Genomic DNA, 18,736 nt, shown 5'->3' with positions numbered 1-18,736 from the left:
GTGTTGGTCACAGTGAATGACGGGGTCAATATCCATAGACTGATTATTGAACTGCCTGGAATAAAGAAAAAAACCACAAAAACGATAACCCAAGGTCATGAGGCCTGTCATGTGTTGTGACCTACCACGCAGCACATGGCTGGGCTTGTGGTGTTTGCAGTGGCCACGCCCGAGTCAGTCCCTGGTCACATTTTGCATTTGAGGAACGCTGATGCAAAGATGCTGTGTGCAAAGAGTATCCAGATCCCTTCAAGTCACCTTCCCTTTACTTGCAGGCATGATAATCGGCTTCTTGGCACAGCCACCTCCTGGATCCAGAAATCCGAGGGAGTTGAGGCCAGCGCCCTGCACTCATCGCACACCTGCGCGGGCACTGAGCGCTCGGGGGATGCTCTGGGGGGGTGCCTGGGAGTGATGCACTCGGGGGATGCTCTGGGGGAGATGTCTGGGAGTGATGCACTCGGGGGGTGCTCTGGGAGGGATGCTGTGGAGGGCAGGTTCTCGGTGGATGGTCTCGGTGGGCTGCTCTGGAGGGGATGCACTCGGGGCATGCCTGTCGGGAGATGCCGTGGGAGGATGCTCTCTGGGGATGCTCTGGGCCCGTGGGGGCACCTGCCCAGGGGCGGACGTTGCCGGACGCGGAGCGAGGTGGCGGCGGGGCGCGGGACCCTCCCATTGTCTGCGGCGGGGCCGAGGTCGGGGGGCGGCCGCCCACCCTCCGCAGCCTCATTGGCGGTCGCCGAGAGCCGGTGCCCGAAATGGGCGCTGCCCGGGAGCTCTGCCATTGACAAAAAAGCGGCGGCGGGCGGAGGCGCGGCGGGGCTGCCGCAGGGTGCCCGCGGGCAGGGGCGCGGAGCCGCCGGGCGCGGAGCGGGAGGTGCGGCAGGGCCGGCGCTGCGGCGGGGGCGGGCTGCGGCGCAGGGGCGGGCCGAGCTGAGCCGAGCCGAGCTGAGCCGAGCCGCGGAGCCCCGCACCGGCAACGGCTCCCCCGGCCCCGCCGCGCACCCGGGCAGGCGCACGCTCGGCGGAGCCGCCCCTCCTCCGCCGCCCGCCTTCCCCCGCGCATGGCGCTGAGCGCGGCAGCCCCCGGCTCCGCACGTAAGTAACGGCCCCGCCGCGCCTTTGTGCGCGGGCCCGCCGCAGGTGAGGGGCTGCACCGGTCGTCTGGCGCTCTCGGCCGCGCCCCTGCCGGGCACCGGAGACGAGGGGGAGCCCGGTCAGAGCGGCCGCGGCCCGGCCCGGGGGCCCGGCTGGTCGGAGCCCCGGGGCCGGGGGAGGTGCCCGGGGGCCGGGCCGGGCCGTGGCGGCGCCTCAGGGCTGCGCTCTGCCCCGCGCAGGTGGCGGCGCGGGCGCGGCTCGCGGTGACTCCCCCGGGCCGGGGCGGCGGCGGGCGCTGAGCCCTCGGCCCGGATGGAAAGTGGGGGTGATGCCAGAGCGGCACCTCGGCGCGGCGGCAGAGGCGGCGGCCGTGGCGGGGTTCCAGCCGCTGCCGAGCCCGGCGCTCCGCCGGCCGCGGAGACAGGCGTGAACATGGATGGGCCCGGCGGCGGGCGGAGCGGGGCGGCCGCAGGCACGGACGCTGCTGCGGCGCCGGCAGCCCCCGGGGCCCCCACCCCTCCGGCCCGCGGTCCCGGCTCCAGGGACCCCAAGCTGGTCCATCAGCGGTTCCTGCGGAGGAGCGTGGTGGACTCGGACCAGGAGGAGCCCGCCTTCGACCTGCCCGAGGCGGAGCACCAGCGGAGAATCATCCTGCTCCCCAAAACCCGGAGGATAATCGCGGAGCGGGCCAAGGTGGGGCAGGGGGCGACGGAAGCGGCGGGCCGGGAGGCCGAGTGCTCCGGGGAGCCGCGGGCAACGCCGCCCGCCAGCAGCACCGCGGGCGCCGAGGAGCAGAAGGAGCCGGGCAAGGATGCGGAGCGGAGAGAGGCGCAGGATGCTGCCAAGGACCAGGGCAAGGCTAAGAAAGAGGAGCCCGAGGAGGAGGCCGATATGAAAGCGGTTGCCACCTCGCCGGATGGCAGGTTCCTAAAGTTTGATATTGAACTCGGGCGGGGATCCTTCAAAACGGTCTACAAGGGTCTGGACACGGAGACGTGGGTCGAAGTCGCGTGGTGTGAACTGCAGGTAAGCCTAGCTGATCCTCCGGTGCTTTTTTTTTTTTTTTTCTGCCTTATAAGCCGGGAACTAAAGGCGCCGTGCTGGTGTCATTCAGAGCAGCTCAGCCCTGAGCAGCCTTTATGGTCACCATCGCTTAGAATCCAGTGTCTAACTATAGCGCAATATCCCCATTGGCTCTGCATCCACCACCTTATGTACACTCCTCCCACGCTTAACCCCCTCGGCCCGGCGCCGCTGCCGCCGCGGGGGCCGCGCAGGACCCGCCTGGTGCAGCGCAGGTCACGCGTGGCTCCCGCGCCCTGGCAAGGGCGGAGCGGGGATGCTCGGCCCGGCCCCAGCCCCTCTCGGGCAGCCGCTCCCGGTTAAAATGACACCGACAGTCGGTGGTTTGAGAGCGTTTGCAGGGGCAAAATTTCCTTTTGTGTTATGGCTTCATAAAGCTGAGAAGCTGCTCTCCCCGACCTTCCCTCTCCCCTGCCAGGAAATTGTCAATGCCCTAGTGAATGAAACCTCCTAATATGCCCCGGTGCTTGCCCTTTTCTAAGTACCACGTTTGCAGTACTTTGGTTAGGTCAAAGACTTATCTGTCCAAATACCTTTGAAAAGGCAGATTTTTACATTAAAGTACCAGATCTTCAGAATGAAGTAGTATCATCCAGTAATATCTAAAGAGAACGAAGGTTTAGTTGCTGTCTTTTGCTGTTACCCTGTTCTTGGTGGATTTTGTAGCATTTAGTAAAAATCACAGTCGTGCATGCCTATTTTTTTTTTTCTTATAGTGCCTGTTACCTCACTTTTGTTGGCGTCCATTGGAATGAGGGCTAATAGAAAAACCTAATACAGAATGGATATTGGTTTTGTTTTCAGCCTGAGTTACTCTGTAACTTAGGTGAAAGGAGGTTTAACTCTTGTGATTTGGGGTCTTTAAAGTTCCATTGGATGGCTGAGCTTTATGGCCTACAAGACTGTTTGAAACTGATATGGAAATAACGTGTTATTGTATGTCTAAGCTCTTGGTTGTTTATATTTAAATGTTGGCCCAATCTGTTTGTAAATTACTCCTGGCTGCCTGGGATAGCTGGGGATGGATGTACAGCCACATCTTTATTCTCTGGTGATTTCATTACACAACATAATCATAATTCACTGCAGAAGTGCTCTCTTATTAAGAATTATGGGGACCACTTCTCAGTCTTCATAGTCGTGCATTCCCCAGCTTTTATCAGCCAGGGATGCAGAATGGGAGGCACAGCAGTCGGGCAAGGTATGGAGGGCTGGTGCTGAGGGGCTGAACCCCTCTCTCCTCCAGCCCGGGGGTCTTGGTGGGTTTGTGGTGAAAGGGGGTCTGGGGGATTGTTAAGGGGATTTAAAAGAGAGCTGCTGGAGGAAAGCCTGGGGGCAGTCTGGCTTTGCTGGGAACTAAATCCGGAGTGTATAAGGCTTCTGCTTCAGCAGCCTGACACGCACGAGGGGTGGTGGCTGGGTGGAGGGCAGGTGGGGAGAGGCTGATGCTGCTCCTGTCAGTCCGTGCAGCCCAGGCCAGCCCCATCACTGCAGAGCCATAGCACAGACCCAGGATTCAGCATGATGCCGGGTTTTCTCAGAGGGCTCTAGCAGGGGGTTGACAGAAAGGGATTTTCCACGTATTTTCTGTAATGTAGCGGCTTTAAAGACCAAAGCCTGCCAAATGTATTGGTGAACGCTGCTTGGAAGTGCTAGTCTGCATCATGTACACCTAAGGAAGAGATTAGGCAGGGAAAACTGCAGCGTGAAAGCTTTCTTACCTGGTGAATGGCCTTCATATTCTTAATTACACTTGTTTAGGAATTCTTGTACTGACTGTGTGTGAAGAAATCTGTATAATGCTCAAATTCCTATTAGTTTTCACTATATGCGCTTCAGCCCAAATCAGGTCTTACTGCTAGATATTTTCAATGAGATACAGGATTTGCTTTAGGCTTCTAATTGTGGAAAGAAAATTATTGTTTGGCTGCTTTAGAGAAATTGGTGTGAATCCCTCGGAGGCAGGGGCTGCTGGGTCCCTTAAACTCTACTGGGTGCAGTTTTGGGTGATGCCGAAGGTAATGTGAGATGGTATGTGACTTTGGAAGCCAGTACTTGCGTCTGGATTGGGAAAGCCTCATTGAATGACAAAAGCCTTTAACGACTATAGGATTAAAACCTGTGCCTCCGGACTGGATTTGCATGGAGGAGGCAATGGGAGAAGAGTGAATGGCTGTGTTGTCTCTTTGACTTGTAGAATGCTCTCAGTTCAGCTGGGGAATTTTAGGGAAAACATTCAGAGGATGCTGTCAAGTAAATCACTTTATTCATGGCTGTTGGGGGGCTCTTTTTTTTTATTTTTTATTGTGAGCTGTGTCAGTTAGATCTGCCCCATTTGTGTTTCTCTGCACAAATTTGAAGTTCCCTATAGGTAGCAGGAGACTGAGTGGAAGCCATCATATCACCATGCTGTTAAGAGACAAAATGCCTTCCTCTGCAGCCTCACACCATCAGAACCCAGGCCACAGCCTTTTTGTGGAAAAATTGCTGCAACCTGTAGTTTTTTTTTTTTTTTTTTGTTTTTTTTTTTTTTTTGTGGAGATGCGCTTGTGCTTGTTCCACTTGGAGCGGGGAAATGAAAGTGGACAGCATTGAGGTTCCAGGCATTAATCCTGTCCTGGCTCAGTGGTTTTTCAGCCCACTTGTGCTGTTGCCTGTGTGTCTTTGTCCATCTGTACAAAGGCCTCGCAAGCCATTCTTGTTCAGTGGCTTTATTTCATTGAAAAGTGGCTTTGGGGTTCAGAACTGAAGTCATAGCTCTGATTAGGGCGGGACCCAAGTGCTAGCCAAACGATCTGGGCTTTAGACCTGTCTGAAGAGGTGAAAGCTGTGGTTGAATTCTAGCTAGAAAATAAGGCTATTGTTCCTTCATGAAGCTGAAGTACTAGAGCAGGATTAGTGTGCCCTTGCAGTTTTGGAAGGGTTTGCATTCCAAGGTTTTCAGAAGCTATAATTAATATTAATTAATGGTGTATGGTCGCTGTGTGCTGAGGCTTTGGCATAACAGTATTACAGTGTTGCACTCCTGGGTAAAGTGTTGGGTCATGAATAAGGAATACAGGCTTTACCACTCCCCTGCTTGCAAGCCAAATATTCTCTTTAGTTAGATGAATGGTTTCAAAATCACATCATGTTTCCCTTTGGGAATATGTAGGGACCCTGTAAAGAGTCAGACCTGGAATTGTGAAATGCAGAGGCCTCATTGTACTTTATGGTTCTTGCTTGGACTGTGAATACCACCATCGTATTTAATTTTAATTTTTTTTTTTGTTGAGGAATGGGGAAAGGTTGGGCTGTCTTATCCTGCTGCCACAGGAAGGTGTGAGATGCCTGATGATCATCACAGTCTTATGCCCCTGTATCAAAATTCCAGGGTTTTTTTTTTCCTGAAAAGGGTAGTAACTCCAGGATTTCAAGTAGTGTGGTAGTTTGGCTTTTGTTGGTGTCCTTGCTGGCTGGCAGCTTTCATCTGATGTCGAAATAATAGCAGGTTACTATCTCTACTGGTAATTTATTGGCCAGATAGACTTTGTAGTGTAAATGCACAGAATAATTTAGAAAATCTGAGAGAAGAAAAGAGACTGAGACTATGCCTGAAAGCTTGAGTCTGGTATTGCTGTCTGCTCACACTAAGTGAAGTTCAAGACCAATTTTGTCTGTTTCCAGTTAATTCTTGTGAATATGACTTCTGTTTAAATTGAAACAATTGGGATTAGCTGTGTTCTACAGTGTCAGTATGAAAATGTGTGCCTGTATCACTGGTGTTTGCTACCCGAGCTGTTGCCCTGGCATGGAGAAGCAGGGCAGGGATATGGTAGTGAACTATTAATAGACTGCTTCTCAAATTCAGTAAATGAAATAGAGCTGGGTCAGGCTTCACATTCTGCTCGTGAATCACACAAGACTCCTTTCTTTTGCTTTGAGCACATTGTGCCTCAAGGTTGGTTGCGTGCCCTTAATTCTGGTGAAATTCTTCATGCTAAATGTGTGGGTCCAGCTGCCATGAGAAGAAACTACTTCAAATCAGAGCCGGGTGTAAAGGATATTTCTGGTCCCTTTGCTCATCTCATATCCACAGCTGATGGGGGGTGCAAAAAGTTGATGTTGCAAGCTGTCACTGTGGTGATCCTTGCAATTGATCCGCAGTCTGACATGAGTGACACGTGAGTTTACACTGGTGATGTTTTATGGCTGGGGTGTAACAGGTTTAAGAGTTCTGAGGCAATGGTAATGATGTGCTAAAAGATGCTGGCTGTTGGAGTTAATGCATTTTGGTAGTCTCAGTGATTAGAGATGCTGCAGAGGTTTGAAAGAGTGTGTCCTGGAAGGTAGGAAACTCACTGTAAGGGTTGGGAGTGAAAGCATTGCTGGGGAGGGAGGCTCCTGCCTCAGGAGCCCACTGCAGCAGTGCATGCGAGTTCAGTGAGAATTGAGAAGTTTGGTTTTTGGATTTGCCGCCATGTGGCTGTTGACGGCCAGCAGCAGGACACCTTCCTGTGTGTGCATTAAGCTCTGGATTGGGTCTGCTGGCCAGAAGACATAAATATGAGCTGAGTGTTGATGCGTGGTGCCTGGGCAGGCCGTAGGTGCCAGGCAAGGGCAGCCAAAGGCGTGTCACACAAGATGTGTGACACTTGGCACTCCTGCTGGAAGAGATGTCTTGGTTGCGCTGCAGCAGGAGGGGCTTGCAGAGAGCAGCTGGAGAATATCCAGAAGGGTCATGTGGAAGCAGAACTGGTTTGCTTCATTTATATGTGTATATATATGTATGAAGTTATGTTTGGGAATGTATCTTTTCCTTCAAGTGACACTTATAGGCAGTATGGGTGCTTTCCATCCCAGTGTTGATTTTGGTGTGCCTGAAACAGAGGTTGGCCAAGAAGGGCAGCAGAGGATTTTCTTTGTGGTGTTGACAAGTCAAGTGGAAATACCTTTCAGTCCAGTACCTTGCTATTGCTGTGTAGCTCTGAAAGGAGAGAGCAGGTCCCTGACTGTGCTGCCCTCCTGCCTCCTGGGGAGCAGAGGTCAGCCATCCTGCAGGAGGGTCACAGCCACCTTCTCCAGCGCTGCCCGGCTGCAGCTGCTTCTGCCTGCACTCTGCGCCACTACAAGAGTGCTTGTACATTCTTCTAAGCCCAGTTTCTACATAAACCACAAAACAGAGCCCCTTTTATGTGTCACTGGTTCCTTACTCTGGAATGTACTGATCTTCAAACCATAAGCAACTTCCTTTATCCCTGATTAAAATTTCATCGTCCTCCAAAGGAATCAGGTCCATATCTCATTCTGGCATTACACTTATCCCAAACAGTGTGATTGTTAGGAATTTTGTCCATTCAGATTTAGCTACATAGCTACTGAGAGATTCTTTTCACATGCAAATGGCCATGTTCTGTAAAAGACACTGGGGGATTGGGACATGGGGTGGATCACAAGTCCTGCTTGTTCTCCCCATCCTCTGCCATCACCTGTGTTGTGAATACAAGTTGAGACATGTCACTGAACACCTCTAAGCCTTAGGAAGCATCTTATTTCCCAGCTGGTTGTCTGTAACAATTGGTGAACCTTAATTGAGTTTCAGATCAGATGGTAAAAAATGTTCTCTGAAAACTTTCTGGAGTGACTCTTCCATGATGTTCAGGTAGTGGAGGGAGTGGTGATGTCTCTCTGCAATCCCTTAAAGAAATATAAGTAAACTCATACCTGTACTCATCTTGAATTGTATTTTATGGGAGATACTCCCATCTTGGTCTTGAATGTTCTTACCTGTGCTTTCAGTTCATCATAATCCCCAAAATGCTTTTTAAAAAAAATTACACCCACTGGAAAATGATTTTACTGTATAGTGTTAGTAGAGTTATATGTCTGTATGATACAGTGCTTAAATGTGCAATGGGAATAATGGGCAAAATGAAAGACCATGTTCTGGGAATGTCCATCTTGTTCAAACTGGCAAGGAAGGAGTAACTGAAGACCTAACACTATCCGTTCGTCAGTTTGCTGCAGTGGACTATAAACTACTTATTCATGAAAACTGAAGGGAGAAGGCATGGTTAACACTGTGGGGAATTCTAAGTTTGTCATGTTATGTGAATTCAATCTGATCTTCATTCTTGACCTTCTTAAAGGAAAATTAAATGTTCTTAGAATGGTATTTGATCCTGTGATGTATCTCAGCACCACCTACTAAAGTTAATTTGAGTTTTAGATATTGGTTTGATTAATATTTTTTGTAAAAAAAATTGAAAACCTAAAAGGAAATGAGCATTTTGTTTTGTTACACGCCAGTCCTGTTTTGTAATGCTTTTGTGTGGGAGGAGGCTGTACAGTAGCTAGTTGCCAAAGCTATTTATGAATATCTTTTTCAGATTCTGGAAGTCCTGATATAGTTAATCTCTCTCTATTTTAAAGGTCTTTTATTTTCTCAAAATTCAGAGAATTTGAATGTAAACCTATATGGATTATGGCTGCCTTATTGTTTGTTTGGGAATGTTTTTGTTTATGTATGTGTTTGTGTTGATTTGGGGAACTGTCAAGTATTTTCCATTAACTTTTTTGCAAAGCACGAGCCTCTAAACTGGTTCAGAACTGAGCATGGTAATGTTATATTTTGTATTCCTGAAGTAACAGGACTTGTCCAAAGGCAGTGTTAGTGCATTTCACGTGCTTAAACTGCCTAAAACCCAGTCAGGCTAAACAGATGGAGAAAGGGTTTTTTTCTTAGCTGAATGATAAAATTTGTTCTATATTCTATAAAATAAGGCTTTATTAAAAAGAACAGATGACAGTTGGTCATCTCATGTATTGAGAACCGAGTATTGATTTTACAGAAGCAGGATTTGATTTTAGCCACACAAATACTATCTGGACCAGGCCTTGCCTCTGTCCGCTTCTGAAATGGATGTTCCCTTCTCTCACTAGTGCGTGCTCAAAGGATTAAAGTTGTGGTGTTTATTCCAGATTTTCATGAAATAAGCAGCTTTTTCATGTTGCCTTGTCTGATGCTGGGCTGCTTCAGTTAGAGGAGCATTTCAGGTGCCCCATTGTGTGGCCAGAGCTGGTGCAGCCGTGGTGCTTGGCTGAGCAGAATCAATCCTGCTGTTCAAACAGAGTGCTTTGGAACGTGGGGGGGGAATCACAACATTTCCAGGGGATGTAGCTCTTTGCTGCTGGCCTGTGCAGTGCTCTGCTAAAACCCTGCAATCAGTTTTACAAGAGCCAGATATTATCAAAATAGGCTTGTTTGGTTCCAGGCTTTGCTGATTAATTAAGGAAAACAGGCATGGTTGTTTGCATCTGAACTTGTTTTGTTTCTCTTTCATATCAGTGTGTGTTTGGAGAGTTGTAGATAATAAAGTAAGTGTTACACTAATGAAATGGGCTTGCTTTTATCTCAGTTATGACACTTATATTGCTAAGAATGGCAGAATCTTCTGTTTTCAGAGCATGAAATTGCAGGAGCTGTGCCCCTCGCTCTTTCCTTAGCTGCCAGGGTAGTAGTTTAAGGTGGTTTGGTAAAGGCTTCAATGAGCCTTGCACACGTGAGGGGAGCTGGGAATGAATCTCCCCTTGTGGTGTAAGTTCTTCAGTCTAAGTTTGGCCACTGTGGGAGGGGAGATGGGCAGTGCCTCTGCCAGGTGTCACGTCAGGGGAGAGTGGGTGCCATCGCTCAGCTCTGTCCCCATGGGATGGGTGTGCGGTTTGGGTTGATTTCTGGGTCCCAGCTGTGCTCACACAGGGGGGGCACACACATTTCAAGGCTGGGGCCGTTTGGGGCACATGCTGGAGGCTGGAGCTGTTGCAGGCACCTTGCCTTGAGGCACGGCACAGAGCCCTCGGTGTGCTGGCAGCTGAGGACTGGCTGTCAGAGCCCCAGGTGCCTGCAGCAGAGTTCATTGGGACCCAGGGCAGTTTTATGCCTTATTTTTACAGTCTCATGTTAAATGAAGCCGACTGGATAGTTTCCCATGTGATACCAGATACTGCTGTGGAGGCAGGCTGTGGCTTCCTCTAGGCTATAGACAGCTCTGAATCCCTCTCTGAGCAAGAGGATTAAGCCTTCTTTTCAAAGTACAGAAAGTAGAAACTTGAAGCAAGTTGCTGGTTAGGAGAGGGAAGTGAAATGTCTTTTTAACTTGCTGGAATAAATTATAATTTTTATGTTTAGGACTTGACAGCTTGAATTTCTGTCCTCACTCATGAGTACTCTGCCAGAACCTGTTCTCCTGCCATGCAGTAGGTACACAACATCCCCACAGGGGCTGCTATCATGGAAGGCTTTGATGAGAGGCTGACATCCCTGACCACAAGAAACAGTTAGTCATTAAAAAGTGTGTGATTAAAATGTGTATCTGTTCACTTGGATGAATCTATAATGACAAGTTTGTAACCAGGAAAGCTACAAAACTATTAGAGCAATTCTTTCTCTAAACTTTAAGTGCGGCTTAATTTACTGAAGCGTGGATATACTTTTTTTTAGTATATATAAACCATGTTTTTTGTTTGAGGGAAGGAGATAACAAGCTCAGGCTTATGCACTTGTGGGCTTCGAAGAATGTTTGCTGCATGGCTGTGTTTTGCGGCTTTTCAGTGTGAAATGAGACACTTGGTATAATGAAGCCTGGATATTCAAAAGTAACTGCCACAAGGAGGGGACTGGGGATTTGATTTTAGCCATACAAATACTATCCAGCCCTTTTCTTCCTTTTATTTGTGATGTTGCTGAATAACAACCCCATTTATAGCTAGCACTGCTGGGGTTGTAGCCATACTGGGGGGGAATCTCAGCAGGGAGCTGCTGATGGAGAGTGCCTGGAACGGGAAGGTCTGTGCCTGGGGCAGGTGGCTTTGTCCAAGCAGGACCCCACAAAAAATACACACTTTACAGACTTGGTTCCTGAGAATGAAATCCAGTGTTGCTGCTTTGGGTGTGATATGTGTGACTTTGGGTGTGATAGGTGTGACTGATGCTGTCTGGCTTTGTTACGGGTTAGGGAATGGTCACAGGGTGTTTGTCAGTCCCTTCCTGCCCGCCTTTAACATTTTTTAGAATCACAGAAGGGTTTGGGTTATAAAGGAACTTAAAGACCATCTCATTTTAGTCCCCTGCCATGGGCTTGGATAATTTGCACTGCACCAAATTGTCCAAAGCTCCATTCAACCTGGCCTTGAGCATGTCCAAGGATGGGGCATTGGCCGCTTCTCTGAGCAATCTGTGTCAATGCCTCATCACTCTCCACTGCCTTGTTAGGAAGGCTTTATTGGTAAAATGAATGCTACCTCACAAAAGCTTTCCAGTTCCAGTAGGCTTTTAATAAATGACTTTTTTTCCTTCTCATTCCTTCTCTTTCCTGTCTTCTGCCCTCTAAAAGTTAAAAGGGCACAGTCTGCACCTTGTACACTGCCACAGGGTATATACACTTATCCTTTTTTCACATTCCTTGTTTTTGTTTAGAGGGTCATCTCAACAATTGCATGAATTATCTCATATGATTAATCTGATGAGATGCCATTTCACCTGAGAGCCTCCCAGTTGTGCAGAGTGTTTCCTTGGGCACTGCTTTGTGCAGCCTCAGGACTGTCAGTCAGTGACAGCTGGGACAGCATCTGGTGTCTCTGAACATCCTCATGAACCTGGGACAGAAATCAGAATTTGCAGAGAAACAAAGAAAAATAGGGTGACACCTAGTGAGACAAGATACAAAGGCAATTTATGATGTCTTGTGCAATAATTGTTTCTGATTCTTAGCAGAGACTGATAGTTGTTACCTTTCTGCCTGTCTTGTTGTTACTTTGGTACTGCAGTTCTGCTCCTGCAAGTACAGTCCATGTGCTGGAAGTGCTTTTTTTAAAAACAAGCTTCCATAAAGCTTATATGTTGTGCATTTTTGTAGGCGTTATCCTGTTTGCAGTATCTCAGAGTTTTAGAATTGTAATTTTCATTTATGATTTCTGTTAGAGAGAGAAAAAAGTCATTAAAACATTTCCACAAAGCTAATTTTTGAGTGCAAAAAGAGATAACAATGTAATGTTTTGTGAACTGTGACCTATGTGCCTGGAAAGATGTATAGGGTGTGTTTCCCAATGGGTTTCTGACAGCAGGGTAGCTAATGAAATTCTCTGGCAGTGGAGACCTTGGTACCTAAAAGGATGTGAACTCCCCGTGTGGCTACTTCAACACTTTGCTTATTTCTGATAGTGCTCTATCAAGTTTACCAAAAATTGAGAAGTGCTTTGTTTCCATGTGTTGCTGCCGTGATTTACTCGCTAAATGTATTGTGGAACGTATTTTCCTTAAGAAGCAAAGTCTTCAAATCAGCCTTTTAAACCTTGTGGTTTTGACAACCACTATAAATAACAAGAATGGGTGACTTTTTTTACTCTTACAATCACACAGTGGTGTTTTAGAAGCAGCTTAAATCCCCTCCAGTGCCACCCCTGCCATGGCAGGGACACCTCCCCCTGTCCCAGGCTGCTCCAAACCCTGTCCAGCCTGGCCTTGGGCACTGCCAGGGATCCAGGGGCTGCTCTGGGCACCCTGTGCCAGGGCATGCCCACCCTCACAGGGGACAATTTGTCTCATAAAATAATTCTTGCTCTTCGTGAGTTTAAGTTGATGCAAGATAACCAACTCCCAGTAGTTTTGTATGTATTTCTCTTGGAGGATCCTTCGCTAATCTATAATCTGTGACACAGCAAAGTGCTTAATTGTGTGACTGAAAAAAATGGATGGACTGGTTTGACTGGAAGATCTTACGTACATTGGAATGTTAATTAGTCTTAGAGGTGTAAGACAGATGAATAATTAGTCATGCAAGCCTGTTCACCTGTTTTTAGATGTTCAGTTAAAAGAAAAAAAGTTAAAAAAGAAACACTCTATTTCTAAGGTGTTCCTGTACCCAAGTTTTAACCCCCTGAGGCAGGGTTTATACATGTTTCAGTAAGCATTCTGTCTAGTCTGTTCTTTAAGGATGTGACATATTTTGAAATGTGGTAACAGTCTCAGAGCAGAAGCTTTTATTCTTAGGTCGCGCAAAATTCCCATGTAAATTAACCTGCTTTAAAAAACTGCATGCACTAGTTGTGCTAGAATGGTGGCAGGTCTTGAGAGTCTGGCATGATCAAAGTGAACACACAATTGTTTTTAGTTGGTGGGAGGCATGAAAAGCCCCACTGTAGCTTAGTAGCGTATGCAGCAGTGTGCAGGCCCTGCAGGAGAAATCTCAGTGCAAAATCAGTGTGTTTGCAAATACCTGTATTTTTATAATATAGATATAGTTGGTGGTTCAGGGGCTTAACTTCTCCTTAGGCTTAGATAAGGAGGTGGAAATACAGACTCAAATGCTTCCTTTGCTTTTCAAAGAATATTCTGGTAATTCTGCCTTTCTGTATGAAGCTGATTTAAGGAACATTGTAGCTGCTCTCTGGCTTCATTTTTTAGTGTTGCACCTTGTTTAGTAGCTGATGTGGGATAAATCTGGGAACAGCACTGCAAGTGGAAGTGGAACCCCTAAAAAGATGGCTGTGGAGTGATTTGACTTGATTTAGGTTGCTTTGGTGTCACTGTTGAATTGCTGTTTTCTTCCATACTCATGGCAAGCATTTGCCCTTTGTGTTCTTGGGCTTTGCTTAAGGCTTGTCCCTAACAAATATGTGGGCATTACTTTAAAAGGCCACACAGACGTGTGGAATAATTTCCATAATGAAGCATTTGGACAGGTGACATAAATACAAGAATCTAAATTTGTCAGTGTCCTCCTAAATTTAAGAACTTGTAAATGAGATTATGGCAGTGAGGATTATTCTTTGTTAAAAGATGTTTTGAAGCATATGGGCTTTGAAAACTAATTGCAGTACATGGCATTCATAATGGAATAGGTAATGTGCTTCTGGTAGGTTGAATGATTTAAAAAACCCCAAATCTTCTTTAGCTTGTGAGTTCTCAGGTGCTTTCTTTTAGGAGTGCCTGGAGTCATTTAGGTGGGCTGTGAACTGATTAGGCAGTTCTGTCTAAGGCTTTTACAAACATCTGGAAGTGTCTTTACTCTGCAGCTGATAAATCAGCTTTCCTTTGAGTGCTGTGTGTGAGACATTGCTAACATTCACTGTCATACTCTAAGGTGCTAGAAAGTTAAGAAATTTGGGGTTTAAAATGGAATTGCAGCTCCAGTGAAGGCTGTGCTAAAACTTGTTTCATTGCAGTCAATAAATTTTTCATGACAGTTCTAATTTTGAAAGCTTCTGAAAACAAAGCTTTTTATTCACTTAAAATATTTTAAGTGAATCACTTCATGACTCACAAGTTTTTTTCCCATCTTGAAAATGTCTGGACTTTTGTATGGGATGGTAATCCATGTCTAGATCTTGATGTTTTATTGTTATCACTTTTGTGATATTGAAACCATTGACTTCCATGAAAATCAGCTGGATCTGATGGCAAGACTAATCCAGCCTCCTGCTGCAAAAAGCCCTTTGCTGAATCCCTCTGAGCACCCTCTTCTAAGAGATCTAGAATTTAACTACAGCTACTTAGAACCTCTTAGAGCTCCAACTTGTACATTTTTAATCTTGTGGACAAACATAATCTACAAGAGCTGGAGTATTTACTGTGTTTTTAATCTTGTAGTCTAAAATAGGGATACCAAATGGGTATCCCTATTATAAAGGCATCCCAGCTTACTAATGTCACAGAAATTATTTTAAAGTACTCTACCTGAATTTTACCTTTGCAGAATAAAAAAACATGTTCTGGTAAAAGAATGCTCTTTGCAGTAGATCATATTCTGTTTGTTTTGAGTGTGCCAACACAAACTGTGTGGTCTCTGAGAATTTTCTCATCTAAAGCTCTCACCAAGCTTTTTTCCAGATGAAAGGCTCAGCATAGTGTGATGCTGCTTCTGAGTACCCAGGGAGGCTGAACACTGCTCTAGTTCTTCACACACAGCAGAGGAATCTCACAGATTATTTCTGTAATCAGGGTAATTGAAAGAGTGAAAAGGGCAAGGAGAATCTTTCTGGATTTATAGTTAAGGGGGAGTGGGAAGCACTGCTGTGGCCTGTGCTGTGTGTTGGGAGCCAGGAGTTGGGAGTGCGTGCTGGGGGGCAGTGCCTGCAAGGTTCTTTTAATAACACGTTTTTCACATGTATATTATTACAGGGGGAATTAATGTGGTTTTGTCCCATAGAATTGTCTAGTAAGAAAGGGATATGATAAGAAAAGTCTCTTCAACCAGCCTTGTCTCAATTTTCAGGGGAGAAAACTCCCTGACTCTGGAGTTTCTCCCACTGTAGGAGAGGTAATGGGAATTAAACACAAAACAGAAACTACCCTGGCATAGTTCAGTTTTTTCCTTTTCACGTTAAGTAGGACGTTTATCCTTTTCATGTTAAGAGTGTTTATTTTTCACCTTGTATTTCCTGGTACCTCATAGAAGCTGTGGATGGGGGCTGGTCTTTTACCTTTATCACCTGCATAGTGGAAAATGGGAAATATTGAATCCTATTCCAGGCCAAGCCCACACGATTTGTAGAAGAAATTCGTTGTGTATGTTTATTAAGCTGCAAAATCTTATTTTCATGTGAAATGTCTTAATATTGTGGTGCATGTTCTTGGTATTTGGTGCTTGTAGGGCTCTAGGTATGTCATAGCAAGACCAAGGATTCCCCTTGCTTACCCACAGGGTGCACATCTGGGAGGTTTGTCAATTGAATCATAGCCCAAACCTCTGTTGACATATTTGTTTCCTATCCTATTTTCTCCTGTGTCATTTGAAACTATTTTTATTCAGGGTAATGTTCTGGAGAACCTACTGTGTTAGTTAATAGGTTTTTTTAAAAAAGAAAAACTGACTAAAAATGTCCCATTGGGAATGAAGGGTCATCACAGAGCTTTTAATTTGCTATCCAACCAAGCAGCTGTGGTATTTAATCTGTCCTTGGAACAGCAGCCAACGTATAAAAGCCACAATATGAAAATTATTAGTTATATCCTCCTCTCAGTTTAATGGGACGTCCTCTAACCTAACCTGTATGGGCCTGTGGTGGCATCCTTTAAATGTAGTTTTGTTCTCTACGTTTTTAATAAATAACGAGAAGCTGTCTGGGCTTTATGGGATAACTCATTGTGCTTCATCTCTTTATTTCCAGGTAATTGTTCCTTGCAATGGATATCTCTATTGTAAGGGATTCCAATTACTAATGGCACAGAAAATATTTATTTATTCTGAACAGACCTGTTCCTTTAATTTCTTCAAAGTCCTATTTTAAGTTAGTTAAGCTCTGCTGAGTTACTTAAGAGGTGTTTTTTGTTCTGGATTCAAGTGCACACCTATTTTTTTGGAAGAGATTGTTTACATTCTCTCCATCTGTTTTACATAGTTTTTTAGGCTGAAGTATTCCTGAATTTCTTTCTCAAGAGTCTGCAAATTAAATTGAGTGAGGAAATTTTTTCTTCACTTTACATAACAATTTAAATAAACGATTGCATGTCAAATCAAGCTTTTAGTATAATGAATGCGAGGTGCACCGTAAGACTTAGTTGTGCCATGTAATACTCTGCAGTTAATAAAAGATCTTCTGTCTGAAGTTGAAAATATGAAAAAAAATCAAGCAGATTCTTCTGTGACAGACAGTAGTTCTCAGTTGCTGCTGAGAAATTGAAGCTGTCTTGTGAGGAATGTATTCAGATATCTTTTTTTATCATCAGAAATGAAACTTATACAGAGATGGCTGCAGATGTGTCTCCCTGTGTGGTGTCTGCATCTCCCCATTCTGCCTGGGCAGGGTGGGCTGGGGCATCTCCGTGGGACCAAGCTGTGTCTGTGGGGCAGCAGCTCTGGCCGAGCAGGGGTCATGGGGCGGAGCAGGAAGGCAGGATTAGTTGGGTTCCCTGCTGTGAAATCTGTTTAGCAGGACCAGTGTGGGTATTTTGGGGATGGGAGATAAACTGTGATGGGGTCAGTGGGTGGTGGTGATGGCCATGGGGCTCCCAGGGGCCCTGTGGGCACTGCCCTGCTGTTAACTGTTGTGGGCAAACAGTCATACTGAAAAACCAGAAACGTTCTGTTAACTGCCATGGGCAAACAGAATCATGGACACAGTAGAGCTGGAAAAGATCTCTTAAGACCATCGAGTTCAACCATCCCCAGCACCACCTTGTACACCAGTAGACCATGTCCCAAAGTGCCAAATCCACACATTTTTTGTATACTTCTAGGGATGGTGGCTCCACCACTGTGCTGGGCAGCCTGTGCTGGGCCTGAACAGCAATTTCTGTGAAGAAGTTTTCCTAATATTCAACCTGACCCTCCCTTAGCGCAACCTTAGGCCATCTCCTCTTGTCCTGTCTCATTTGTTGCCAGGCTTGTTACCTGCATAACTTGTTGCGTGAATAACTTGAGCTGTTTGGAAACAGGGAGTTGTAACAGAGCCTGTTGTCAAGCAGGGCTGCAGGTCAGTCTGCCATTAGGGCCTTTTCTTCCCATGCACAAGTTGTTCTTGCACTGGCTGTCGCTTGATTGCCTGTGCTATTGAGGAAGAGAATGATTCATAGGAGAGAGTTCCTAATGTTCCTTCCTCTTAGAACTGCTGTGAATGCACTTGGGGCAATGCAGTGCAAGCTGGTCGTGGAGAGCTCTGTCCACGTGCAGAGGCACAGTTACACAACGTGGGCATGAGGAACAACAGGAGCTGTTGTCTGCAGTGGAACCGTGAGTGGTGGAGAGCAGTGGGCTTGGCATTCCTCACCAACACACAGGGCAAAGGGAATGGGATTATGACAGACACTGATTGCTCTGCTTGATCTGCAATGTTTGCATAGTGTTCACTACTGTTTGGACACAGCAGAGGGATAATGCAGCTCAGGAAAGAGTTAATCAAGGTCTTCAGATGAGTGCACTGTGTCTGCCTTGTTGAGCACGCCAGGGCTTTCTGCCCGGCTGGCTTCTCATGGGCAGGTTGTCCTTAGGGCTCTGCAGTAGCCTGGAACCTGACACACCCCCAGCTGGTGTCAGGTTGAATTTGGCTGCTGCTGGAAATCATGTTGCACTGCTCGACTCTTTGGTTTGGGTTTTTTTTTCTGGGAGGTAAATAATTAAGTAATGTTAGTGCAGCAGAAAATTGGGATGGCACTCCAAGTGTTTTACCAGGGAAGATAAGGGAAATGAATGGATGCTTGCAAGAAGGGTGACTCAGGGACTCAGGATGACTGAGGGAGGGATGGAGGGAGGAGTTGGGATGTATTGGGATGGATGGTGGTTATGGAAAGGGACATGCTCACAGTTGAGGAGCTGCCAGCAGCATGCAGTCAGAGCAGGGATGCCTTCTTATCCCCCTCTCCTGGGATGCCTGAGCCCTCTCCTGGTTCCTTCACCTAAGTGGAGCTGGCTTGAGTCTTCAGTGTGAGGTGGGGCTTGGAGGATTTCTTCCCTCTGGGTAGGATTTTGCCCGAATTAGTCTTTCTCCTTTTGTATGACATTTGCAGTGGGTTGTGGAGAAAGTCCTTGCCCTTTCTCTGCTTTCCAGGTGAGGTGCAGGATCAGTGCTGCCCTTCAGCTGC

At 46.6% G+C, this 18,736-nt stretch overlaps 1 protein-coding gene across 9 annotated transcripts in view; it reads left to right on the top strand.

Annotated features, from left to right (window-relative positions):
- The first annotated feature begins 740 nt into the window (after window positions 1-740).
- The window catches only part of WNK2 (WNK lysine deficient protein kinase 2), a 96,263-nt gene continuing 78,267 nt past the window's right edge, over window positions 741-18,736 (top strand). For 4 of the 9 annotated variants that reach the window (XM_074550192.1, XM_074550195.1, XM_074550194.1 and 1 more), the window contains exon 1: window positions 741-2,124. In XM_074550192.1, coding sequence (XP_074406293.1) covers window positions 1,411-2,124 — 714 coding nt within the window. In that variant the 5' untranslated portion in view covers window positions 741-1,410. The remainder of the gene's footprint in view (window positions 2,125-18,736) is intronic. The other 5 variants (XM_074550198.1, XM_074550197.1, XM_074550199.1 and 2 more) reach the window with 2 other exon arrangements.

The sequence above is a fragment of the Zonotrichia albicollis genome, chromosome 12, assembly GCF_047830755.1.
Source record: "Zonotrichia albicollis isolate bZonAlb1 chromosome 12, bZonAlb1.hap1, whole genome shotgun sequence".
NCBI classification, from domain to species: Eukaryota; Metazoa; Chordata; class Aves; order Passeriformes; family Passerellidae; genus Zonotrichia; species Zonotrichia albicollis.
This window is presented reverse-complemented; position numbering and strand designations above follow the sequence as displayed.